Source organism: Varanus komodoensis, unplaced genomic scaffold (assembly GCF_004798865.1).
Source record: "Varanus komodoensis strain SLA01 unplaced genomic scaffold, ASM479886v1 scaffold3, whole genome shotgun sequence".
NCBI lineage: Eukaryota > Metazoa > Chordata > Lepidosauria > Squamata > Varanidae > Varanus > Varanus komodoensis.
The window spans coordinates 45160656-45188216 of NW_025335761.1; the positions used below are offsets into that span (position 1 = coordinate 45160656).

The 27561-nt window shown below is 40.1% G+C and overlaps 1 protein-coding gene across 1 annotated transcript in view; it reads right to left on the bottom strand.

Moving 5' to 3' along the window:
* Nucleotides 1-3218: 3218 nt before the first annotated feature.
* The window catches only part of CATSPERB (cation channel sperm associated auxiliary subunit beta), a 57820-nt gene continuing 33477 nt past the window's right edge, over nt 3219-27561 (bottom strand). The window contains exons 12-23 of the mRNA XM_044435843.1: nt 26486-26637; nt 24963-25108; nt 22379-22575; nt 18827-19153; nt 16046-16185; nt 14506-14715; nt 12252-12362; nt 8888-8998; nt 6487-6625; nt 5533-5633; nt 3823-3897; nt 3219-3434 (exon numbers count right to left, since the gene is read on the bottom strand). Of these exons, the coding sequence (XP_044291778.1) occupies nt 3219-3434; nt 3823-3897; nt 5533-5633; nt 6487-6625; nt 8888-8998; nt 12252-12362; nt 14506-14715; nt 16046-16185; nt 18827-19153; nt 22379-22575; nt 24963-25108; nt 26486-26637 (1925 nt within the window). The remainder of the gene's footprint in view (nt 3435-3822; nt 3898-5532; nt 5634-6486; nt 6626-8887; nt 8999-12251; nt 12363-14505; nt 14716-16045; nt 16186-18826; nt 19154-22378; nt 22576-24962; nt 25109-26485; nt 26638-27561) is intronic.

Consider the following 27561-nt stretch of genomic DNA (forward strand, 5'->3'; position numbering starts at 1 on the left):
TGAATTGTGGCAACTTTTGCTATTCCAAAAATGTTTTGACAATATCATAGATGGACTAGTTCACCAAGATGACCACTAGGATGCCAAAATAAATAGCATACTGAACATGCGTCTGACATCTTAAAGCCATGGGAACTGTTCTCCCCTTAGAAGTACTCTTGGCAATAATTGCATAGCTTACTTGATGTCCAAACAGAAATCGGATGTGGTCGAAGTAAAACTGTTAGCATCGCACAATTACTAGAATAACACAAACAATCACTGCTGGTATGTCGGCTGCAACGAAACTCAATTTCCACAGGTTTCTAAAGTTGTGCTATTTCTGATATGACACACTTTAAGAACATAGACCAGGGCTGCACATCACCAGACAAATCTCATCTATCTGTATACTTTGCTTTCTCCCCCAGAGATCCTCATACATGTGCTGTGCAGGCATGTGTTTGTAAGTGTACATTTGTGCACATGGGTGCATCTGCATATGTTCTCTGACCCAGTGTTACATGTGGTCCTCACAGCCAAAAGGCTGTGCACTCCTGTCCTGGATATATCATACAAGGGCAGAGAAAAGGAGTTGCTCCCAGCTACTTAATGTTTTGATCTGAAGAGAACATAGAAATGTTTTTCTTGAACTTAATGGCATTATGTTCCAGTCAAAAGTTCTTCTCCCGATCCAGCAAGATAAAGCTTATCTGGCTCATGCTTAGTGCTTACTGGTAAGGACAGTTCCCTGACAGCCCTGTGTCTTTCATTTTGGTGGCCTGAAATGACACCCTCCTTTGATAAGACACTCACCAGGTCTCTCATATACTTTAGTCATTTGCACCTCTCAAAGATGACTCAGAATACAAGATGCTTCTGCTCAAAGATGCCTCACTGCATGGCAGGTCAGTTTTAGATTTGCTTTTGCTTTCCATCTGCCTTTGGCCTTAAATGTTTTACCCAAATTCTATTTATTGTCAAATTGACTCCCAGCCTCCCACTTCAGTAAACCAAAGTATTCTGTGATCAGAAAACCATTCACAGGAGTGATCCAGTTCACCATGAGGCTTTAATACTTTTATGTGCATTCCTCAGATTTTATGTTTAAAAGAATTTTTATAGTGTATTTTTTCCTATTTTGAGTCATTGTGTTGTGGTTAAGAGCATGGGACTGGGACTCAGGTGACCTGGGCTCTATCCCTGCTCAGCCATGGAGCCAAATGGGTCCAAGCTACCTCACAGGACTGTTATTGTGGGGATAAAATTAAAAGCAGCAGGAGGAGAATGCTGTAAGCCACTGTGAGTTCTTTAAAAAAGAAAAAATGCAGTGTGTGTGTGTGTGTGTGTGTGTGTGTGTATATATATATATAAAATAAACACATCAGTGGGTATATTCAGGGGCAGTCCAACAAAGCAACAGTATCTTCTTGCTTCTTTTGGAATCCTCTGTGTGCCACCCCACAGAGGTTTCTCAGGCTTTTTACATTCTGAACCTAAGGATGCTGTGCACCCATCTGAGGCCAGCTATAACATGCATGCTAGGCACTTCCCTGATAATTCCATTTGCCAGGACTTATACTCCAGTGTTACAGAATGTGGATCAGGTGACCTTCCCAAGGACAGTTTTGTCCCTGGATGTGTTTCAGCTGGTCCAACTCAAAGACATTGACAATTTGCTCTGACAGGTTTGTGCAGCTACATTTATACTGCATCCTTGCCTCTCTAGGTTTATAAAAATTGGCACAGGGGGAACAGCTGGCTGGGCCATGGAGATTATCAATGCCTTGTTGTGAGAGGGGATGGTTATCTAAAAGAGGTGTTAGTAAGACTACTTATGAAGAAATGCTTCCTGGAGTTGGAAAACCTCAAAATTTTAGGCTGGTGCAACGTGTCCCTTTCCAGAGCACGACTATTGAGCAGATCAGAAGGTGGTGCTTGGCAGATAGTACTTAGCCCTGTATTTCTTCAATGTGAGGTTCTGCAGGGTCCACATACAATTTAGAATCTACATGAAAATAGGGCATTCTATTTTTCTTGCTGAATCGCAATACTCTGTGCTTGAAAGGGTTTCTGCTTGTCTGAAGGTTTGATGTGTTCAGTTTTTTAATTTAAACATCTAAAATAAGTAGTCTATCTTTGTAGACTGTAGTTTGTATACTTGCCACTAGATGGTAATGCTTGCCCATCTTTCCATTCAGTTTTAAACTGCAGGGTCTTCTCAGTCAAAATCTTCTCCTTGAGGAAAAACTCTTAATGAAAGCTTCTGGAGTTCAGCACAGGAGCCCTTAAAAAGCGGGGAGGGTCAAGAGATCATCGGAGTTTGACTAAGATATATGCAGGGAGTTATGCCCTGATCCCAATCCATCCACTCCTCCCCGTAACATCCCCCTTTAGGCAACCCTTTCAATCTCAGTGACACAAAGCAGGCCTGCTACCCACAATGATTCTGAGTGTCTGTCTGGAACATCATGGTGGCTTAAGCAATTGACCCACACCTTGTGACTTGTGGACAGTGACATCCAAAACTACGCTTTGAATGAGAGATTAGAAAAACTTCTGTTTGTGAACCATTTGATAGCCCAAGAAATTACTCCCTCCAATACTGTGAACTCAAGAGGTAAATGTCAAGAGAAACCAAGGGGGAGAAAAGCCAAAGAGAAACCAGCATGTTTAGAGAAATCCCAAAGTTTGCAGAAGTAAAAACAACCCCCTCCAAAAAAAAAAAAAAATGAAGAGGGGGCAACTCTTTCAATAGTCAACTGTAGACTGACAATTCTCAATAGCAGCAAATTGCTTTGTACGAGTTGAAAAATAGAATATGCTAGCCATAACCCTCAACAGAAGCATGCCTATTAAAAGGTTAGGAAATACTCTAAGAAATAACTGACACATGAGAGATAAAGAGGTGCAGATAGGTATGTATTTAACAATCAATTTAATATATGTTTTATTGTATATCTCTTTGACTACAATTTCTGAAAAGCAGCCATAACTTTAACAAATACATAAATGCTCCTTTCCCTTCAAAAAAATTCCAAAAAGTCATGACAAACACAGATTAGAATAAATGGAAAAAGAAAATTCCTTGCATCATCTCCCCCCTCCAAAAAAAGTTCCTAACAAATAAATATGCAATTCTCTTTTGACAAGTAAAAATGGAAGTTTTCAATATATAGCTACAGAAAATTAATAATAACTGAAAAGAGAAACACAGTTACTCTATTGACAGTCAAATTTCAATTCGTTTCAGAAGAAGTTACTGAACCTGTAGAAAGTGAGACTTTTGAAGCCACTTTGTTTCTTTTTAGTTTTCCCTTCAAAATGTTTCCTATCTGAATTTCATACACATGCAGAATAAATGCCACAAAGATAATACCTCCTATTAATACAGCTGTAAAAGTACTGATAAGATATTGTCCTGGAAAAGCCAGTGGAGAATCATCAACATAAATCTGCAAAAGAAAATATTATGATCATTCCAAAAGCTCCTTTCCTTCAGAACTTGAATACTAAGTTATGATTGACAGCACACTGGAACTGCTGTTAGTTACAGTGATTGCCGTGTGATGCAAATACAAATGGGGAAAAAAGAGCCTGCACACCCTGGAACAATCTTGGCAATGCAGGCTCTGAGGTACGAATCCTATGCCATGATTGCCTGGGAGTAAGTCCCACTAATTTGAATTAATTTTCATAATGTTAAAAGATACAAATAATATTTTGTGATATACTTGCTGAAGTAAATGAGGAATATTCCAGTTTTTTTAAAAAAAACCCTCTGTTTTATGGATATGCTGTGCTATATTTTTCCATTATTATTTTAACAGCTGATAACTGTACCTGAAATTCATCAAATAAGTTACAAAAGGAGACTCCAGGAATAGTTGATACCCTGAAATGGAAAAGCTCAGATCCCTGTAGAAAAGAAAAAAAAATTTTTACAAATATATAGTAATATTTAATGTCATTCTACAAACATTTTAAAATGTACGTGCATGCCTTTGTGATTTAATGGGATCTGACTGCTGACAAAAGCAAGCATTTTTGCATTTTTGCATTTTTACTGAGTGAAAACTTACAAATGACTGACTGAAGCACAGGATGCCATATGGCCTAGATCAGGGGTGAGGAACACATTTCCTGCATTTACTGAGGGATAATCTTTTGGAAGTCCCATGCTGGGCAGGTCAGGGGGAGAGTCCAAAGTCAAAAGTGAGCAGGGCCACCTCCTTTTCCCTCTCCCTCCACATTCTGCCCACACTGTATAGCACTAAGCAGGGAAGAGATAATTTTTTCTAGGGTTCTGAACTGATCTCTTGCGAGCTTTTGCATGAGCCCGGAAGTTGAAAATTGCCTATACCTCAACTAAAGATGGTTGTTCCATTTATAACAGGCAAAAACTTTTTAATTTAGTAGTCAAGAACTGTGTTTTATTTGGATAAGTGCTTCACTACAATAATTTCGGTAATCTTGAGTTATTTGTTTATTCTTTACAGGAGCTTAATTCATTTGGTTTGTTCTGTTTGTATTGGATTTTCATATATAAGCCACCTTGAGAGGTCTGTACCCTTAAAATATCTCTGAGCAAATAAAAATAAGACACAAGAGGTGGTGCTTGGCAAATAAGCCACTGGGGAGTTGTAACTCATGAAGAACCATCTGTGGAGCACAGGGTTAATCCTTTCCCCTCCAGCTGCAAACCTGTTTACACCTCCATCCTCAGCATAGCATTAAACAATAGGAAAAAATCCCACTGTTGCCAATAGGAGTTTATCTCAGTCCTTCACCATTTCACCCCCATGGCAACAAGTAATTACATTTTTAAAAGTCATAAAAAGATTGCTCATCATGTTGCTGATGTGATATGCAGTTATCACCTGGTTTTGCTAGTTTTATAAATGGCATTTATACCAAAAAGAGAGCAAGCTCACTGTGATGCTGGCCTCCAGTAGACTGACTTGCCTTGTTCCTTTCCACGGGGAAGACAGAAACAAGGCAAACCAACAACTTTTGCAGGAGGAGTTAAAAATGCACCCTCAAATTTTCCATACAAGAAATGCTCTGCATATATCAGTGGTTTTCAACCTTTCCAGAGCTGTGGACCAGCAAAACCAGGAAAACCACCTTGGGGACTGCTGTCGCAGAAACAAAAAGCACCATACATATAATACAGTATTCTGTGTATTAGTTTCCAAAGAAAATACCCACACCCCAAAAAAAGGAAATTCTCCAAAACAATCAGAAACGAAGCAACAAAAATGCCAACAAAAGAACAAAACACTGAAATTGGTGCAGCATGGCTCCCAGCCAGTTCCCACCAAGCCATCTCTTCCCTCCCTGGCCCCTCTCTCCCCTGGCAGTACCGGTGCAACTCCCACAAATGCAATGCCAACTGAGGAAGAGCTGGTGGAGCACAGCCAGACCCCACACCAGTCTGCAGAGAGCAGGATGCAGCCCCCACATGGACTGGCAGGGAATCTCCACTGAAAACTATCTCAGAGTGGAAGACTATCTCTTATGCTAGATTTCTTATATGAAGGCAAAACTTACAGTTATAGTTATAGTCAGGCCATCTGGGTTATATAGTTGGGTTTTAAGTTGAGACTCTAAATATTTTTTCATTTTTAATGTGCTTGATGTTGAATTGATACCTGAAAAACATTTAAAACAATTTGTGAGGGATAGTTCCATTTCCCCCCAAATGTTAATGCATAGAAAGGCCTATGGTACACTTAAGCCTATGGTAAGCGTACAAAGGGACTTTGCCTAAGCCTTAGCTCAGCTAGCTGGGATATCTTCACCAAGCAACCTCCTGGCAGATCCCCCTAGCACCAAAGTAATGGAAGCTTTCCTGAGCTGTGTCCAGTGGACTGCCCATTGGAATTTTAGAGTCCAGGACATGGAGGAAAAGTGTGATATTGTGGTACATTAATGGCACATTGGGAGTTGTAGTAGAGATATGACAAGGAACTGAGAGGGAGGGAAAGAAAAGTCAAGGTAATTGTAGACTGATGGTATTTGTTTTAAATTCAGTTTTAGTGAATGCTTAGAATGCAGAAGGTTTTAAGTATCTGTCCCTGGTATCTTGGGATTCTTCCAGTACAACAAAATGTAAGACAAACTTTCAGATATAATGTTCCAACAGTACTAAAAGGGAAAAAAATGTTCCTGAGTGACTTGCAAGCTACTTCCCTGTACCCATACAAGGTCAGTTGCCATGTGTTGACCATTTCAGTCAACACAAAAACCCATTATGCAGCAACCCCAAGAACAAGAATGGATTGTCAGGACAATGTGTTGTCCAAAAACAAGCCATCTTCCATGAAGCAGACCAGGTTCACACAACACTCTTCAGTGGCTAGTTACCCACACTATATTGTCTTGTTGTATGAACCCAGTCACTACATGGCAAGAAAGAGAACATGAAATTACGCTGAAGAGATAAACGTTTCTAACAGAATTTCTCAGGGAGGATGGATAGTTCTGAATTCTTCTGCTTCCTACCTGAAACTTTCCATTTTGTTCTGTTGTTGACTTCTGTTATTGTGATAAAATAAGGAGATGTAAGGTTTTGAAAACGACCCTCTTCCTTAATGGTGAAATAGAGAGGAAGTTTTGTTACTGGAAATTTCATTCGCAGAACCTGCAGATACAAGTTACATAGAAATGACTGATATTAAACAAATGATACACATTATCAGTGTAACTTCCATCCTCTATGGATTTAAAATAGGTTGAAATGAATGAAATTTTATGTTTCTAACATATTCTAACAGCCAGAGAACTTCAGATATTAGGTGGTATAAAATACAATAAATAAATGTAGATTATTTCTGTTAAACAGGAGGTCTGATGCTATTCTTGCCTGTCTCAGGACTGTCCTTCCATTAGCATTACCCTAAAGTAGGCAATAACTCCTACTCTGCCATGCATTGAGGCATTTTAGGGGCAGATTATGTTCATTTCCTTTGGATAAGAGAGGACAGGAGAGATCTGATGTCTATAATATATGCTTTATTTTCCAATGTATAAGCAGAGATTCTAGATGCACTCCTTCAGCAAGCAACAGACCTCCAAAAGCAAGTTGTACACCCCTTAAGAAAAGGTTTTCCTATTTTCAGCTAACTCCAGCCAAAAAACCAACAAGTTAGAAAACACCGGGAAGGCTCTCACAACACCCTAAAACCTGGGGGATTTTAGGCATGCAGATGATTGGACGCAGCAAGGTAGGGTACACCCTCCTTCCCAGTTGGTCCTCCACATGCATTCTAGAACACAGTGAGGGGCAAAGGGGGAATGACAGCTGCTGAAAAGTGCCCAAGCAAGATTTTTGAGCAGCTGCCAAAGGCTCTCCAACTTTTCCCTTCCCATTGCCTGGTGGAGGCCTCCGTTAAGCAAGCAGTACTGCTGCTGGGCAACAGTGGTATAGCGGTAAATTCAGAAGTGCGAGCGGGGGTGTCCTTCATGATAGTCAGAGCCATGTCCCCCGAAGCCATACCTATTTCCAAGATTATGCAACTCATGATTATGCAATAAAAATTATCTTTGTCACTTTGTTTGGATTTCTGTTGAGTAATGAATGCAATATGAGAGTATCTCTTTTTGAAGTGAAACAATGACAGCTTCTAGAAGTTATTTCTCATTAACTTATTTATTATGAATGAATTCTTTTAAAAATTGCATTCATATCCCACTTGCCAGCCAAAAAGCTTCCAGAGTGGTTTATGTTGAGGTAATAAAGCTGTTTCTGTCCTCAGGCTTACTATCTAAAAACATTGCATGCAAGGGGAAAAGGACAGGAAACTTGAAAAAGCACACCTGCTTTTTAACCAGTTAAATTCAGGATGCAACTCAGTAGCAGCTCAAGTCTCTTGAGAGGTGGTGGGGGAAGGACAGGGATCCAGTGACCACCCCCAAGGGCTCCCTCCAAAATAAGAGGGGGTACTCCAAACCCCCCAGGGCCCCCTCCACTACACCAATGGGGAGCAACATGAGTTGTCACCCTCCCCACAACTTGGAAGAAACTCAGCAGAGTGTGAGGCGAGGGACGGAAAACACAGAGAAGGAACTGCTCAGAGTTAAAATCCAAAATGTCTGAAGGGCCCCCAGTTTGGGAAGGCAACTCTAGAGAGTAACAATGGAGTTTGTGGGAAGAGTCTTTAGCACTGGGAAGAGAAATGTGTATGCTTGATCAGGGGCCCTAGGTTCTAAATGGGTTTGCACAACTCACTTTGCTTTCTACTCTATCAGCCACTTTTTATAAGGTAATAAGGCAACTTGTGGGTGGCTTGAGTTCTGCCCTGCAGCTATGTTCTTCTGGAATGGTATATTTCTTGGAACTGCACATTTTGTATATGGGTGCTACCAGTACATTTCCAAACACAAGTCAAAATGCTGGTACTTCTCTTTAAATCCTATATGGCTTGGTCCAGATACCTTAGAGCGTGGGTCCTCAAACTAAGGCCCGGGGGCCAGATCCAGCCCGCCATGCCTATTTGGACCCACCATGCCCATGAGTGCACCCACCACCACCCATCTCGCCCTACACGCAGGGAGGCAGCGGTTTGCTTGCTTGGAGAAAACCATCTCCAAGTGAGCAAGCTGCTGCCTCGTGCGCCTGCTTTCCCTCCCCTCACCACCCACACCTGCCCGCCTGCGCCTTGCCTCGCCACGTGCCCCACCCCACCTCAGCACACATGCCCGCCCCCCCACCCCCTCACTGGCCCCCGTGCACCGCCAGCACCACCTTTGGAACGCATTATTTTAACATAGAACGGTTTACTGAATTTGGTTATTTTTGAAATTTATTTGGTCTTTGTAAATAATCAGGAAGGGATTTCTTTCAGTAGACAATCTTTTAAATAAATAATAAATGAATCCATATTTTGTTCCAGATAACGCTTACTTTCTCCCTGCAGTCTGAAAAGGCAACAGCAAAGGACAGCTTCATATTTGTTGTACATCCACATTCAGCTCGAGTTGACTTGTTAGCACATTGCTTGTAGCGTCCAGTAGCCTGTGGGAAAAATACAAATATGCAAACTGAATATATCTCAGTTTCTTCCATTACTATGAGATTTTGAAAGCAAATAATTAGCAAACTTTTTAAATTTTGCTTACAGGGGTGGGAACAACAATAACTAATAATAAATGATTTGAGTAAAACTTTCAGCCATCGTTGTCCCATCAATGCTGCTAGGGAGTGGAGTGTGGGCAATCAGGGAAAGAAAGAGAAGGCGACATGAAGAACAGGAATCAAGGCATGGGCTTTGCAAAACCCTGCTTGGGTCTCACATATTTATAAGTAATTGATCAGGATCGTTCACAGTTATTAGCACCTTCTGTTCAGTCATCTGCAACATCCCCAGGATTCCAAATATTAGAACTACAACAAATATATATCTCCCAATATATATCTGTTACATAACCATAGTCCATTCTTTTTGTTTTAATACTTTATCTGTTTTTAAATTATATGTATAACACCCAAGTTCCTTTATGATTAAAGAGTGTGTTAGAATCTTAAATAATCTTTTTCAGTTGACTTGATCCTCATGTCTCAGATGGGGGTAGGAGAAAGTATTTTAAAAGGCCTAAGTTTATAACTTTTCAGATATTAATTCTTCATCTCGTTTGAAAAAGAATTGCAGATCTACTAGCAATATTGCTCCAGGGAAGTGTGTGCATGCACTTGTCTGTGGAAGAATGGACATTTGAACAATTGTGTGTTACTCAAGCATTTCCCAATTTGAACTGAACCATATTGGTGCATTGACCTAGGCACTGGCTGTTTCAGAAGTCATCCCCTTGCAAAAGAGACCTCTACAGAGTTGGATCAGCAAGACTCTACCTAAGGGTGTCTAGTGTCTGTTGCAGGATAATCTCCAGAGGCACATACCCAGAGGAAGAAGATCTGATATGTAATTGTAGCTCTGATGCTGGAGGTTCAGATTCCTCCAAAAAGTAAAGAAGTTTCTTGATTGTATCATGTTAGCAATCACTTGAGCATCCCATATGCCTGTAAGCACTTAAGCAATGGGAGGTCAGTAAGTTAGGCCAGAGAACCAGCTAGGGGTGCTTGAGGATTTTAGTGTTTGCCAGTGTTGATACAAATTGACCAGAACTGCACCTTTAGGACAAGCTTGTGTATTGGAACAGTTATCCTTTGGAATTTGCTTTTCTCCAAACTTTGCAATGCACATCTGAGCTCAAAGAATGCAGTTACATTAAATGTGTACTTCAGGATAAAATTGTGGGATCTTGCCCCTGTTGCCCCTGTTTCTGCCTCAGACATGGAGTTGGGTTCAGAGGAGGAGGGGATAGTGCCTGGGCCAGCTGTGGGTAACCAGAATTAGGCCATTCTCTTTCACCTGGCCTCTGGCAGCCTGGCCTCTGGCAGCTCCGCAAGGGAGGCTTTTTCAAAATTTCCCTCTTTTCAGTGTAACTTTAGACTTCTATTAGGGTTAGGGTTAGAAAAACAAGGTGTCCTGGTAAGATTTTAATGGTTGGAATGTGTTTGAAAGGGGCAGAAATGGTGAGCTGTGCAGAGAAAGCTCCTCAATGGAGGCTTTTTCAAAATCGCCCTCTTTGCAATGGAAATTTAGACCTATCTTAGGGTTAGGCGAGTGAACCAGGTTAGGGTTCGGGTTGGGAAAGTAAGGTGTCCTGGTGAAATTTTAATGGTTGGAATGTGTTTGGAAGGGGCAGAAATGGTGAGCTGTGCAGAAAAAGCTCCGCAAGGGAGGCTTTTTCAAAATCGCCCTCTTTTCAATGGAACTTCAGCCCTACCTTAGGGTTAGGGGTGTGCACCAGGGTAGGGTTCGAGCAATGGCCATGAACCTATGGCCCGCTTGCCACAGCAGCTGTGCAGAGCCCTCTCTGTTGGCACGCGAACGATGTCGCCCCAGCATCGCACCAGCAGCCAAGCAGCGGATAAGAGCGCAAACAGTGCCCAGTGCATGCTCTTAACGGCATAGCCACGCCAGGCAATGACATCACGAGCCATGACTCATGAGCTGTGACTCATCCGAGCTTTTGCATGGCCAATTCCAGAGATATTTATTTATTTAATTATTTATTTAAAATATTTCTATGCTGCCCCCATCGCAACAAAGCCTTGGGGCAGCTCACAAAAGATACATAAATACATAAATAATAGCAATATAACATTTTTTTAAAAATTGTTTAAAAACTCCCAGTGCATTCTCAGCTAAAAATTTAAAATCCTATTAATTCAAATAATTTAACAATTAAAATAAGTTTTAAATAAAAAGGTCTTAGCCTGGTGCTGAAAAACAGATAACAATGGCGCCAGGCGGACCTCTCTGGGGAGCGCATTCTATAGATAGGGCGCCACCGCAGAGAAAGCCCTCCTCCGGGTACTTACGCTCCTAATATCATTCACAGAGGGTTCCCGGAGAAGGGCATCTGTTGCTGATCTCAAGGGGCAGGAGGGCATATATGGACACAAGTGTTCCTTTAGATATATGTATATATATTTCTTGGATTGGCTGTGAGTTGTCTTTTCTAAACTAAAACCTCAGTTTCCAGTTTTCATTGCAGTATTGGCACTTTCCGATAAATAACTGGGCTTTGTGTTGCAGTTTGGGCACTCGGTCTCTAAATGTTTCACCATCACTAATCTAGATCGAGTTTTGGCAACTTCTTTAGGTCTTAGGTCAGCTTTTCTCTTTAAACCATGAGGACAGTAGATCAGTGGGTTGGACAGTTTTGATAGACAGAGCATTAGGCCAAGCACTAGTCAAATCAGGTGCCTCTTTCCCTCATCACTGATATCCCAACTGGGATGTAAGCTATGCAATAAGGGTCTCAGCCTGATGCCAAATGACTTTCCAAGTGTGGGAGAATTCCCTTTTCTCTGATCAGAAACTGGCGATAACATGAGCATTTTTTCCCAAAGGTGAAAGGGTGGGCCTTGGAAAAGAAAATGTTTGCAGCCCACAGAGCATGTCCGACCATGTCATGAGTGGAGCCGGCTGGATCCAGGAGTCAGACTAGATGGCCCAGGAGACCCCTTCTGACTCGCTCTATGTTTCTATTTCTCAGGTAGATTAGGAACTTACATGGGCCTGTGACATTAGACAAATTACAAAATTATCCACCCTTTTAGATATCTCTTTTGATTACATAGATTTGTTTGTGTGTTTAGCATTAATGATAAAATATGACAGCAGGGTATGTATAATCAGTAACCATTTTTTAAAAAGCACATCAAAGTTTCTAAGTGAGCAGCTAAGTAGCAGACTTACTTTTGATCCTTCAAAATAATCTCTCTGTCGAGGTTTGCTGGGGTCAGCATTATAAAAGTTTTTTGTAAGGGGAACAGCAATTCCCAATTCAGATGGTGGCCTGTAGTTCACCTGCATGGAAGAGATCACTGATGAAAATTATGACAGGTAGCTCCTCATGACCATATTCATAATCCTTCACCCATTTATTTTTTACTAGTCCCAGTGGTTTCAGTGAAATTACTCTGGTTAAATTGGAATTTCACTGAAATATGAATTCCAGAAATTCATTCCAGATATTGACTATACATGGCATGTTACATAATATCAGAGATATCCTTGTTATCAACTAGCAACAAATCCTATACATTCAGGATATGTTATAGTAACATAAGTTTAGCTATATTACAGCAGGTTACAAGAAAATGCAGTATCAGAGAAGATGGATTACCTCAGGCACAGAGAGCAAGGAACCCCAACGAAAAAGAGTCAATACACAAGCAAATTAAGCCGTCGTGTAAGAAGAAAGTAAGTGGTATTTACATACTATTTATCTATTAGATTACTCTAGGTCACCATTTAAATCTCAAAAATTTTCAGATTAAGCCAAAACTAGGGCCCAACAAAGGAAATGTAATTCCAGAAGGGTAACTTTACAAAAGTGAAATTGTGAGTTAAATTTCTCAGACAAAATCCAGCAGGAATGGAAAGTTCTTAGAACCTTGTTCTAACAAAGTTTCCCAAGTGAGTGAAGGGAGCCTCAACCACCTCAAGCCAAATTTACAAATGGCAATAAAAGTAATACACAGGTCTATACTGACAATGGCCACTCTGCATGTCTAGCTAGTGCAAGCATGTGCCTATAAACAAAGATGTGCTTGTTAGCTTCAGCTTGGGCTCAGCGTAGGCTCAGATTTTTATGCCTTAGAGTAGTTCATAGAAGTTCAGCAATAGACTCATCCTAATTTTTGAGAGTTTAGCTTATAATTTAACAACTCACAAAAAGTAATTTCAAACTACATGCTTTCTTAAATCAGACATAGAGGAGCCCGGTATACATCCCTTCCCAAATCACTTACTGTTTGCATGTTGTGCCCTCCAACATCTCATTGCCTCATTATCTGCTCCCCTAAATGCAAAATATTCACTCTCAGGGCTCCATTGACCTACATTCCCATCCACTACAAGCTAGTGCAGAGCACTACTGCAGTCATAGCTATGCTGAAGGTTCTTTGCCATTCTCTTATAATGTATGGCTAAATTTACACTTATAGTGCAAATTTTTACTCAGGAAAAGCAGGGAAAGCAAATCTTAAACATTGTTACTATAACTATATAGAAATGTATATACTCTGCATTTTAATTTGAGTTTGTTCCCTACCTATCTTCCATGCCTCAAGACTGCACTGGAACAATACCCTTTCCTTCATTGTCAAAGTATCAGTGGCAGCATATAATGGAAACCTACACATTTACTTAGAAGTAAGTCCCACTGAGTTCAATGGGGCTTACTCCCATGTATGCTGTTATAGGTTTGCATTCATCATAGGATATTACGCTTTAATCTCTTTGATGCCAAAAGCATTCAAGAACTTGCTTCTTTACTACCAATGTCTCTTTTCCCCACCACTGTACATTTATCTTATCAGACTCATATAAACTTGGAGTGACCATACATGGATCATTTCCAGTGTATGCCATGATAAATAAACTGAATTAAAGTTCTGATGAGACCCAACTCCCCATCCAAAGAGGAAACTGCTTGCTGCATATCTGTATGCTTTAGTACTTGACCTTGCTTCATATCAGTCAGGCGACACAAGAGCATCCCTGACTCATGCATACACACAAGCAGTGAACTTCTCTGAGCTGGAGTCATATTTACTCTTAGACACAATTGAGGCCTGCAAGTGAAAAGAAAATGTGGTGTCTCCAAGATCAGAAGTTCGGGAAACACTGTCATAAATTTCCTAGAGTTGCTCCCTTGAGGTTATTCTGAAATACAGAGTGGTAAAGAATGGACTCCTCCCTTATGACCCTGCAGTTAAATAAGAGTACCTAGAGCAGTGAAGGGTATCATGATGCTCCTAGTGCCACTCTGCAATGGGCCACAGTTTAGTCAGGCCATGTGTGGACTTGGCTTTGAAGCAATGTGTCCTGTGGCCACTTCATACCTTGGAACACTTTTGCTCTTCTCGTTTTTGAAAGCATTGAGGAAAGATCAGGAAGAGAATCTAAAATGAATAGTCTAACAAATGGGGCTTAGGATCCTTACCGGCAGGTTCTTTAAAACTCTGGAAAGAAATGAGGCATTGTGCTCCACACTGGGCTCTTCAGATAGCCAGTCTGTCTCAGAGATTTGAATAGGTAGAACGTAGTGCATTGTTTTAAGGTAAGAGCAGGAATTCTTCAGTGTTAAGACAATAGTTGTGACATCACAAAGCAGGGATCCATATGTAATAATGACAGCTATGGTGCTTTTGCCCTAGGGATGTTTATTAAAACCATGGCATTAATTTATCTTCTGAACAATTAGCTTTCTAGTATATGGTATTCTTTATGAAAATGTGGTTTTTAAAGTAATCCTTAAACATAAGTTTTGCCTACAAGGAACATATGTATATAGTACATTGGGGGAAATCCAGATGTTGACTTTTCTTTGGAATCTTCAAGAATCTTCTTAGTTGACAAATTCCTCCTCCATGAGCTACTATTCCTTTTATACACCAAAATAATTTTGACAGAGATTATTGACACACGCCAAGGCAACAGGCCCACTCCAGCTAAAGTTAGAAATGACTAGGTTGCATTGGTAACAATAGAACACATTACTAATTAATAACTCACATCCCTTTATTTTAAAAGCTATTCTTTTTGGCATTCAGTGGGATTAACTATGTACAAAGTTGCAACAAAATCAAAGTTTACTTTGGCTAGATTAAGACTGTTATTTTCACATCCCTCTGAATCTTAAAGTGCCATGGTCTCTCCTGATTATCTTACAATGAGTTGTGTAAATAAATAATTGTATCAGACAACAGAAAAACACTTTGTACATTGAAGCTTATGAAATATAATACAGTTGTATAAAACTCTTGTAATACACTTTTTATAATCAGTGACTTCAGTGGAAGAACTGTAGCACTGTAATGTGCTTAATAAGGAGTGTTCTGGATACAATTCATTGTACCTACAACTGGAACAACTGGAAGCCAGTATGGTGTAGTGGTTAAGCGCACAGGACAGGGGATCAGACGATCTGGATTCTAGTCTCTGCTTGGCTATGGAACCAAATGAGTGACTTTGGGCGAGCCACTAATTCTCTGCCCAACCTACTTCACAGGGTTGTTGTGGGGATAAGGTGGAGAGCAGGAGGAAGAGAATGATGTAAGTTACTTGAGCTCTTTAAAAGAAAAAAGCTGTCTGTAAATCTAACACACAAACAATGTGGGTTAAATTGTTTCCTTTTTACACAAGTTTAAGTTGCCCACATATGCATTCTACACAGTTTAATCCACACTGAATATACCTCTATCTTTTAGATATAAACTGGTTTAATATTTAGTCCCTAGTTGTAGAGTGCATTGGAAACTGTAATTCTGGAGAGAGGAGCAGGTCTCTTACAACACTCACCAACTGGAAAGTTTCAGGATTTTGTGAAGGAAACCATAGTACAAACTGGTTTTAAAACAATCACATTTTTTTGATAGATGTATTGGGGAAAACAGGACTGGGATAACATTTTGAACCTAGATGCACATAAAACCTGCTTGCATTTTATCAAGACATCCTGAACAAGGTGGGCTGCATGTTACCTGTTCAAAAAATTTGCTTTGAACACTGATATTGATGATATAACTGTAATTGTCATCCCAGTAATCTTCTGCATTCACTTCCAGTAGAGAAGGCCTTCCAACTATTACCTTCATTAGAGCCAAATGAAACACTTGATAGGCTGTGGAATATAGCAACAGTAAAAATTATGCATATTTTCACTATTTTCCTTTCTGTAGAACTCTCTGTGGGAGTACTTCAATATCTTTGCTGATTGCAATACAATTTTCTGTAAAGAGATACATCTCAAAATATTAAATGAGAATGAAAAATCTATGTATATTTTGCAGGAATGATCTGGAACCAGGATATTTTGTTTGTAATGCTAGGTTAAACATAACCTAACTCTGACACTACCCACCTGACTGCTACTTCTTCTCAGGTAAGTTTGTTTGTTTGTTTATTTATTTTAGTAAGCTTCTATGCCGCCCCATTTGCCAAAGCCTCGGGGAGGCTCACAACAACAAATAAATACATATTAAACATATAAAAACAATATAATTGGCGACGTCCTGGCCGAAGATATAAAATCAATAAATAAAGCTAACAATTAAAATGACGTTTAAATAAAAAGGTCTTGGCCTGGCGCCGAAAAACAAATAACGATGGTGCCAGGCGGACCTCTCTGGGGAGCGCATTCCATAGATTGAGCGCCACCACAGAGAAAGCCCTCTTCTGGGTATTTACCCTCCTAATATCCTTCACGGAGGGTTCCCGGAGAAGGGCCTCTCCCACTGATCTCAAGGAGCAGGAGGGCACATATGGACGTAAGCGCTCCTTTAGGTAGCCAGGACCCAAGCCGTTAAGCCTTAACGGTTAAAGGCTTTATAGGTAATAACCAACACCTTGAATTGGGCCCGGACTTCAATGGGGAGCCAGTGAAGCTGACAGAGGACTGGAGTCATGTGAACATAACGCCCAGTCCCCGTCAGCAGCCTGGCAGCTCTGTTTTGAACCAATTGAAGTATTTGGACCGCCTTCAAGGGCAGCCCCACACAGAGCGCGTTGCAGAAGTCTAGTCGCGACATTACCAACGCGTGTGTCACTGTTGCCAGGCAGTCGTTCTCCAGGTAGGGACCAGCCGAAGCTGGATCAGCCGAAGCTGAAAGAAAGCGCTCCTCGCCACCGCTGTCACCTGAGCTTCAAGTGAAAACTCTGGGTCAAGGAGCACTCCCAAGCTGTGGACCTTGTCCCTAAGAGGGAGTGCAACCCCATTCAGGACAAGGTCCAGGTCCCCTTCCCCGAAGCCTGATCTGCTTACCAACAGGACCTCCGTCTTGTTTGGATTGAGCTTCAGTTTATTGGCCCTCATCCAGCCCATTACCTCAGCCAGGCACCAGTTCAGTACAGCTACTGCCTCACTTGGATTGGTAGAAAACGAAAGGTAGAGCTGGGTATCATCAGCGTACTGATGGTTCCGCAGCCCACACCTCCTAATGACCTCTCCCAGTGGTTTCATGTAGATGTTAAATAGCAAAGGGGACAAAATGGATCCCTGCGGTACTCCATGGCATAGCTGCCATGGCGCAGAGCCATAGTCCCCCAGCACCACCTTCTGGAATCAGCCATTGAGATAGGAGCGGAACCACTGCAAGGCAGTGCCTCCGACCCCCAATCCCGCTAGCCTATCCAGAAGGATACCATGGTCGATGGTACTGAAAACTGCTGAGAGGTCCAGGAGAACCAACAGAGACGCACTCCCCCTGTCTTTCTCCCTGAACAGGTCATCATACAGGGTGACCAAGGCAGATTCAGTACCATACCCGGGTTTGAAGCTGGACTGAAATGGGTCCAGACAATCAGTTTCCTCCAAGAGTGCTTGGAGTTGTCCCACCACCACCCGCTCCAACACCTTGCCCAAAAACGGGATGTTGGCCACTGGTCTATAATTAGTGGCCATCTCTGGATCCAGGGACGCCTTCTTCAGGACTGGTCAGACTACCACCTCCTTTAAAGGGGCAGGTACCCGGCCCTCCCTCAGAGAGGTGTTAACCACTTCCAGGATCCAGGTCCCTATCCCATGCTTGACGTTGTTAATTAGCCAAGATAGTCAAGGGTCCAATAGGCAAGTGGTGGGACGTACTCGTCCAAGCACCTTGTCCACATCATCAGGCCGCAGTAACTGAAACTCATCCATCAATTTTGGACCAGACGGCGACATTGGTATCTTCCCAGAAGCCTCTGGGTCACTAGTGGAGTCCAGCTCGTGACAAATCTGAGCGATTTTCTCCCTAAAATGCTTGGCAAAGTTGTCACAGTGGGCCTTCAAGGGTGGTACCGGATCTTTCTTAGGACCGGGATGAACCAGCCCTTTTACCACCCAAAAAAAGCTCCGCTGGACAGCATTGTGAGGAGGCAATGGAAACAGAGAATTTCTTTTTCACTTAAGTTCCAAGAAATGCACACTTAAGGAAAATTATATTTCCATTCATATCTTTTCAAAAACCCTTATGGACTTCTTTTTTACAGCAGGGAAAATAGAGTATTGAATTGTGAATGTGAAAGTAAGTGCGATTTTCTTTTGTGCATTTACACTATTCTGTTATATTACAATGTCATGTAGAGGTTATATAGCAGGAAAGCATGGAAGGAAAAGCTCCTTCTGCAGTATTCAGATCCCAATTCTTCAGTGAAATAGAAGCAGATACAGTGGATTAAAGGCCTCATGTAGAGAAGCTCCATATCTAACAGAGAATTGAGGGTGGAAAGACATGTAGACAAATACACATACACACACATATGCAGGATTCTGAGGCCCTTACCTGTATTCACTGGAGTTACTTGGAAAGTAAATTGAACTTGTGATCCAAGATCCAAGTATGCAATTGCATTAAGTGGTAGCTCATCAAACTGTTGTATTGTATATCTACACATATCAACAATAATTCTCCATTTTCTTCCATTCTTGGTGCCAAAGTCATACAAAAACCACTGCCCACTTGGAATAGATTCATTCAAAAGCACTTGATTAGGCATAGTGGGATCTCCTAAAGCATTAAGGTCATCCACAACCTGAGTAATAAAAATACTGCTAGAGCCTGGAATCACCACTGTTTTCTCAACATCAGATGCCACAAATACATCTGTACCTGGAAAATACAAAAGCATAGAAAAACATTACTAGATATATCTCCCAAAAAGTATTTTCTCATGTTGACATTGATATAAATGTCCTTCATGTACTCAGAAATAAACTGATCCAAAGCCATATCCATTCAGGGAACAAGACCAACTGTAATGATAGAGCATGTTAGAGTTAACATCTTGCTTGTTGGTATATGACAGACTGGCAGAATTTGTGTGACCTTAAACAAATTGCAACCCACAAACCATATGGTGGCCCACCAGGTCTCAATAAGCTTCCCTTTGCCTGAGATGGCAGAAATAATAATGAATACATCTCTCTCTCATCATATATGAGAGCCATTGTGGTGTAGTTGTTAAGAGCACAGGGCTGGGACTCAAGTGGCCTGGATTTGAGTTGTTTCTTGGCCATGGAGCCAGTTGGGTGACTTTGGGCCAGTCACTGCCTCTGCCCAACCTACCTCACAGGGTTGTTATTGTAAGGGTAAGATTAGGAGCTGGAGGAGGAGAGTGATGTAAGCCTCTTTGAATTTGTTGTAAGAAAAAAGGGGGGCATAAAGCATAAGTCTTCTTGACTAACAGGCAGTATAGATATTAATTAAATAATTGCACATGTACATAAACAGTATTTATATCCAACCTTTTTTCCTTTTGCAGGAAACTAAAGCTGCTTCCATACTCTTTCCCCCATCCCCATCTTACCCTCACAACAAACCTGTAAAGTTAGGCTAGTCTGAAAGTCAATGGCTGGCCCAAAGTTACCTAAGTCTCAGTCCAACACTGTCACTACTATGCTACACTGACTATAATTAAATCGTCCCTGGACTCAAGGGCTGCAAATCTGGAAAATGTTTCTCTTATTCTAATGAATGGGCCAAATTCATCCCTTAGTACCAAGTGTAATTTTTCTCTGCCCCGCCATACAAAATTTATTTCTACACTGGAAGAGGTGGTAGCAGCAGCAGCAATATAGTTCCATGGATCTTTGCACTGCTGACACTTTATTGTCCCAAAGTGACCTCCAGGAAATTGGGGAGAAAATGGAAGCCCCAACTCTCCAAAGCAACAACTGGGTCATTTTGAAGTTGAGAGCATGGTGACCAAGTTCTAAGAGCAGAATTATGTTGTTGCTGCCATGATAGCTGTAAGCAAAAGCAAAATAAACCAAAAAAATGTGCGGGAGAGATGATGTTCTTACATAATCTGCTAAAGTTAATCCTTCTCTCTGTGGTGCAATTCTGCCCCTCCACACACAAAACAGCAAATTCACTCCCCCAGCGTCATTTTGGTGTGTGTGAGATTGATCCTCAAAAAGTGTTAGGATCGCTTATATGCCATATTTAGGTATTCTTCTCACATTTCATGCAGGCTCTCAGGAAGCATTTGGATTAATGATTCAGAAGTTAGGTAGACCTGAGATAACTCAACAAACACTAAATGCTCTGATGTTACAATCCAAGAATCCTAAACTGTATTAATGAAAGGTTGATGAAAGTGTATATTCAGATATAATTTTAACTATCTGATTTCAATAGACAAAGCATCTAATGAATAACTGACATGTGGACTAGATGATAATACAATCAAATGGATGCAAACATGATTGGAATACTCAGTCTGATCAATAGTTCCTCATCAAACTACAGGGAGTTTTTAAATTGCGTGCCTTGGTCAAGGATCTGACTCTTCAACATTTTTACTGATAACCCAGAAGGTATTGAGGGAATACTTATAAAAATTGTAGCTGAATTTATAATCACCTTTACTCTTCTCTTAAAGTTAAGGCTTTTTGTTCCTAGAAATATAGGATTGGATTATATCTCTGTATATAATCAGACCAACCTTTTGTCTGGTGTTTAAGTCAAGTATGGGACTTTATTTATTTGATTTATATGCTTCCCAATTAGCTATAGGTTCCCTCGGCAGCTTACATACAATCATAATAAAATTCATCAATACAATAAAACAATAGTATAAATAAAAAGAATAGTAATAAAAACAACAACTAATAATAGTAACAACAACTTAACATAAATATATAACTGAATGATAAATTAATAAACTGAGAGGGAATATAACATTAAGCATTAACATTGCTCAGAATGCTGAAGTGTCTTTTTCTGACCATGACCTTGCACATCTGCAGGGACTGGGCCAACTCTTCCTATAAAAGAGGTGTCAGTGGTTGCAGAACCAGCTCCCAAGCAGAGAAGTGGGGCCAGAATCCACAGCTGAAATGCCAAAGTCAGTAGACCCAGAGAAAAGCCAGGCAGTCACTGAGAATGAGTTTCAGTTTCTGTGGGAAAGTTTGGTGAGCAAGTTGGTATGTGTGCAAGGGTGAGAGCAAGCTAACGTCTTTTTGGTTTGGAAGTGAGGAAGGGTAATTAGTTTGGAATCAACTTTTTATCATAGCCATAGCTTCTTAATACTTGTTTCTGTTACTGACTTCTGCAATAGTTTGCTTTTGTGTTACAAAGCCAGTTATCTGGCTTGCTTTAACATAATAAAAACTTAAATCTACAAATCTACTTTACAGGGGGACTACAGTCCTGTCTAGGACAGGTTGAATACCCTCTATCCAATCAAAGGAACCACCCGTGAACAGCATCTCAGTCTTTTGTGGATTGAGCTTCAGTTTGCAAGCCCTCATCCAGTCCATTGTTGTAGCCAGGCAATGGTTTAGCACACCCATAACTTCACCTGTTGATGATGAAAAGGGGAAAGAGAGCTCCTGTTAACGACATACTGATGACAGTGCATGATAGAACTCCCACCGTGTGGCGATATGAGATTAAAAATAAATAAAGGTTCTTGTAGGCACCAGCTGTTGCCTACAGTGTCCTCTATATGACTTCACAGCTTTGGCCTTTCCTCTTTCTTCATTAGATCTAATTGCATAATTCAGTAACTCCTTGTGAAGGGATGTCACTGTAATAGTCAACCTCAGAGGAGGCTGGCTACTTATCTCTAAATGAGTCCTTTCTTTGGGGGCAACTCTCTTAGCATTCACGTCCAGATTAGAGATCCAGGTAGTGAAGTACTCCTCAGGGCAGTTCCTTCATGCACTGTCCTAATGATCTGTATTGTGTGCTTTCTCTTAAAAAAGAAAAGAAAAGAAAAGAGGTCGAGCTCTGTAGAGCCTTGGGAACACTGTTATCAAAAGAAATATTTAGAAGATCAGTTAATCAAAAGACTTCCTTTCAAAAACTCTTATGATGTTATCTACAAACCTGCAGTTGTAAGTTGAAGCTTATATTTAGTAGTGCCAGTAGCAGGAGGCAAAATGGTTAAAGAATTTGATATAGAAGGGCTGTTAGCTTTCGTTTCAACTGGAAACCGATCCAAAATATCTATACGAATACCCGATACAAATTCTGGAGGAATCTTATAATGAAAAACCTTTCTGATTATACCAGATCCCCCTGGCCTAAATGAAAAACAAACAAACAATCACTACCTTGATAACTTCAAACTATACTTTAAATGCTATTAATTAATAGCATGGTTACAGTTTGTCTTATATGCCATTATTGATAAATATCAGTGTGATAACCTACAAATCCTAGAATATGTCTGGCCATAAATATTCATGTTTACACCTTGTTCCTCCTGAGTGATTCAAGCAGAAGAAGATAACCATCCAAAAGATGATAAAAATTTGCTCACAAGAAGACAGGATTTTAGCCACCACAAAGAAGGCTATTGAAGAAGTCAGGAGATGCTTTGGACTCTGAAGTCTTAAATATATTTACTGTATCTTTATTTTGTATGGTAAGCTGCCCTAGGAATTTATTTGAGGTACAAATTTCTACACTGTAAATATATTACACAAATACACAAAGAAACAAACATGACAGGGTCTGAATATCTCCCTGTGTTCCTTGTTCCTTCCTTGCTCCTCCTCCTCCTTTCTGAGAATATTTGTAACTGTATTGATAGAATACATGAAGAACGCAATTTCCTGAGAAACTCTGACCACAAAAATTCCATGCTGGCAAGCTAAAGGCCTAATTTCAATGCTCTTGTTCTAGCATGCATGTATGTACATACGTTTGTGTATGTGCACATGCATGTGTGTGCTTGGGCAAACAGCCACAGTTTTCTCCTGTGTGAACTGATAGCTTTCTCCATATCTTGTCCTTCACTCTCCAGCAAGTCACGTGTTAATTATTCCAAATTTATCCTATGCAGATTTACTCCCCCACTGTCCTTGTGGAATTTTTACTACATCCGAACCCACCTTACTCTGCTAATCAGAGTTCCCTCTTGAACAGGAGGGCTCACTTCCATGGAATTTTACTTCCATTGATGCAGGAATCCCACAGGGTCTATGGAAGGAAAAAGGTCCTCCTTTGTTTCTCTCAGCAATGCCAACCTCAGTTTCCTTTTGAAAGAAGCTCTAAAATTTAAAATGGTTTTTCTTCAACTAAAAGCTGATGCTCCTGAAGCAGAACCAGCTAGGGCCCGTTTTCCAGTTAGTACTATTAATCCCAGATATACTTATTACTATTTGAACTTTTTCTTATCTTTTATCATTTTTGTTTTATTTTTGTTTAACTTTGAATAGAGTGTTCTCAGGTAAGTGCTAGGCATGCCACAGAAATGTAGTTTAGTTGGTTCCTATTTCCTGAAAGCTGTAAGCAGATGGTGAAAGATTAAGTTGGAATAGTGTGGTTAAACTCTGACATGGAAGCCCTGAGAAGCCTCTTAACCTTATGTGACTTAAACACCACCACAGAAAGGCTGAAGCCTTTTCAGTAAGAATTTTTCCTATATTCTTTATTTCCTGGCAGCTTGAAAAGTAGGGAAATCCAGTTCTCAAGGAAGTCTGAGTGGTAAATATGGATGTTAGATGTCCTGGATAGCTAATCTTCCTTGCTGAGAAGAGCCCAGTAAAGCTTCCCTGTTTCCTTCCCATTTACCAGTGGTAATGTCAAGGGGGCATCTCTGTTGATGAAGAGTGAGTACACTTTTTATGAGCTGGACCCAAGTTCTGGTGGAATATATACTTTGCAATCTCAAGTATTTGTAGTATGGGCATCAGTGCACTGCAGAAATCCATTGCCCAAAAAGAGGGCAAAAGAAATATTTTGCATTAAATTTTCATATACCCATTTATATGTAATAAAGAGAAACAATAAATAAGTAAATAAAGCCATTTTGGCTAATGGGGGATATAAATCTAATAAATATGTAAGCATAGTTTAACTGCTTATATGTAAGCATATAAACATGCTCTAGCTTACTCCCATTGATTGATTGCTACATTTTTATTTTTCTTTGACTAGAAGCCACCACCAATTTATTTCCAGAGGAATTACTACTAAGAAACTGCACTGGTAATAGTCTTTGTTGGAAAGTGGGACTCTGAAATTAACAGCTATAGTACTCAACATAGATGCAAAAATACATTTTAAAACTGTCATTCTTCTCCTGCAAACAGAAATATTTTGCTCCTCTATATTCTTTCTATCAAATAAGATAAACTATTAAAAGAACTAATACTGCAAAATAAGAAAGGTTATATTGGAATAAAATAGATCAATTCTGTTAGGGAATTTATATTCTCAAACTGCCATCACTACAAGAGGTTTTGTTTTAAAAGGTCAGTCTCACTGATCACAAAAGTGATGTAATTTATTTTTTAAGAGATCTGTGACACCTCTCCTAACACTGGAAGATATTTATGGGCTCTATCCCTTAAAATGGGATATTTAAAAATTCACAGCTTATTTCAATGTATGAAATAGACTATCTAGAACAATGGGGCATTAACAGATTGTTCTTAAACCAGTTGCTGTTATTGGTATTTACCTATATACTAATGATTTGCCTACATGTAGACTACTGAATTTTGTCACAGCTGCTCCTGTGGTCAATGGCTGATGGTTTAAAAGGATCATTTGCTCTTCAGTGATATACTGTGCAGACAAAGCACCATTAAAACCTAAGTCATCTTCCTGGAATAAAGTAAGAAGAGAAATCATTACAATTGCTAATAAGTCTTCATAGACATGAAAAATCTGATGGTATCAACATATTAATATGTTGCAAATCTGTATATTCAACAATTATTATTGATTTTAATATAGTATTAAAATGGTCTATGTTTTCATTATTCTTTTAGGCATTTTTATACCTCCTTTCAGCCCCCTCAAAGTGGTTCACAGGTAAAATAAGAATGCAAAATTAGCATTCAGCCCTTCAGAATAGCAAGAAGCCAACCCAACTCTGTAAGTTGGTCAACAGCATTTAGGACTGCCTATGTTACCCAATCATTCCATGGAATAAATTGGTACCACAGCTGAAGTCCTGATAGATACATCTGGGATTGGTTAATACCTTCCCATTCATATAGGAACATAAGAAGGGACATGTTAGATCAGAGTAAGTGTCTATCTTCCAGCATTCTGTTCACTCAGTGGCCAATGAGCTGCCTGTAGAAAACCTGTAAGTAGGACATGAGTGGAACAGCCTCCACTCATATTCTCTGGTATTCTACTATACACAGGCATACTACCTTTAATAACAAAGACAGCACATAGCCATCCAGATTTGTAGCTATTCATAGCCATATCCTCCATTAACTGAAACCAAACAGGTCTCAGGTATATAAACCAGGTCAGTACCTTCTTTCTGGATTAGATCAAAGACATTCAGTGGCTTCCCAATGACCAACTGATATTCTTAGGCAGCACCATCAAGTCCATGATAGATATCTAGTTTCTCTTAACATTTTTAACATGTATAAGATTATCCTTTAAAAAGCCAATATTACTCAGAGTACTTTAAAAATGATATGATTCAGTTTAAGTTAAATACTTTTTAAGTCCCACTCATTGCAAAAGGAGAATTTTGGCCACATGACTGTGATTAAAAAGAACTATAGATAGTTAAATAAAAACTAATATATTGCAGAACACGTTTAATTGGCCAAAGTCTATGTTTTGTCCAATATTTCTGTTAATGACAGTTCATCATATAGAACACTTGTTAGCTTCCAACTTAATCATATTTGATTGGAAATAAGTTTCACTGAAATCAAATGGGCATACATCAAAAAGATTACTTTTCAGGAATCATAGCACTGTCTTTTTTGCCCTAACCTACTACTATGATGAGCCCTCTGAGATCAAGTTAGCATGTTATAAATAGTATACATAATATTAATAACACAAGTAATTAAAGTTATTATGAGACATAATTTAAAAAGTAATACAATCACAATCCTAGCACCATCTTCTTCCTTTGATGTAACAGATTGGAGATGATCATTTTCATATAATAATTAAAGTTTCATAAACATTCTCTATTAGCATAGCAAAAGCATATCAAACCTTCAATAAAGTATTCACATCCATTTCAGAAACTGCTAGCTTATCTTCAAATGTATTATTCAGACTGATACTATTTAAAATTCCTAGGTGGTCAAAGTACATGCTGAAGATACTTAGTGGCAAACTTGTAAGCTTTGCATATCCTTGTAAACCTACAAGAAAAATCAAAAGACAATGTAATTAATGGCTATGCAGATAATCATGCCAGCATAAAGAGCATGACTTCATGGTAGAAGGCTGTCAGTCGATAAAGTCCCACCCACTGTGAGCTGAGCATGTGCAGCAGCCTTGCCACACTGACATGGAAGAAGGGTGCTCATGTGTGCTGTTGCAGGTGAAGTGGAAGACGGTTGCTGATTGTACCAGCTGTGCTCCACAAGCACTTGCAGACTTCTTCTCAGCTTGGCTTATTTTCTAAGCTGGAGTTGAGCACAAGAAAGTCTGCAAATGCTAGAGGGACAGATTTCTTCTAGGTTTCATCTCAACCTTAGCCATGAATAGTATCTTGAGTATAAAACAAGATACCTGCAATTGTACTGGTAAGAAGAGGACAAGAGTAATTGTGCGAATGGGGTCCTCAAGGCTGAATCTCACCAATGATCATAGTGCTATTGGCATTCTCTGAACAGCCAGTAATCTGACAAGGATCTCCTAGACCTTGAGAAACTATGGACAAACATGGCAAGTGAGCATGGTGTAGCGAGGTGCTACTGTTCCATACCAAGTCTGATACTGAGGTCCAATTAAATCCAATGAAAGATGATGCGCTTGCCCAATCCTGCCAGCAGGACAGTTTCAGCATCTGGAGCAAGCATAGCCTCCTTCCACTGGTTCTCAGTCGTGACTGATCACACCGTACTTCTTTGATGTATTGCTAACTGTGTGGATAGGAGTCAAATAAACCTCGCTCTTTCTCTGCTTTCCTATACAAGGTATTTATTGTGCTCATGATCCCTCAGCTCATGGAAATTTGCAATACTTTTTCATGACATCATTGTTTTCTGTGGCCTCTCCCATGTTTTCCAGACCTCCAGTTTTCATTTCTTTAGAGTGAGGCCAGTCTAGTATTAAAATTT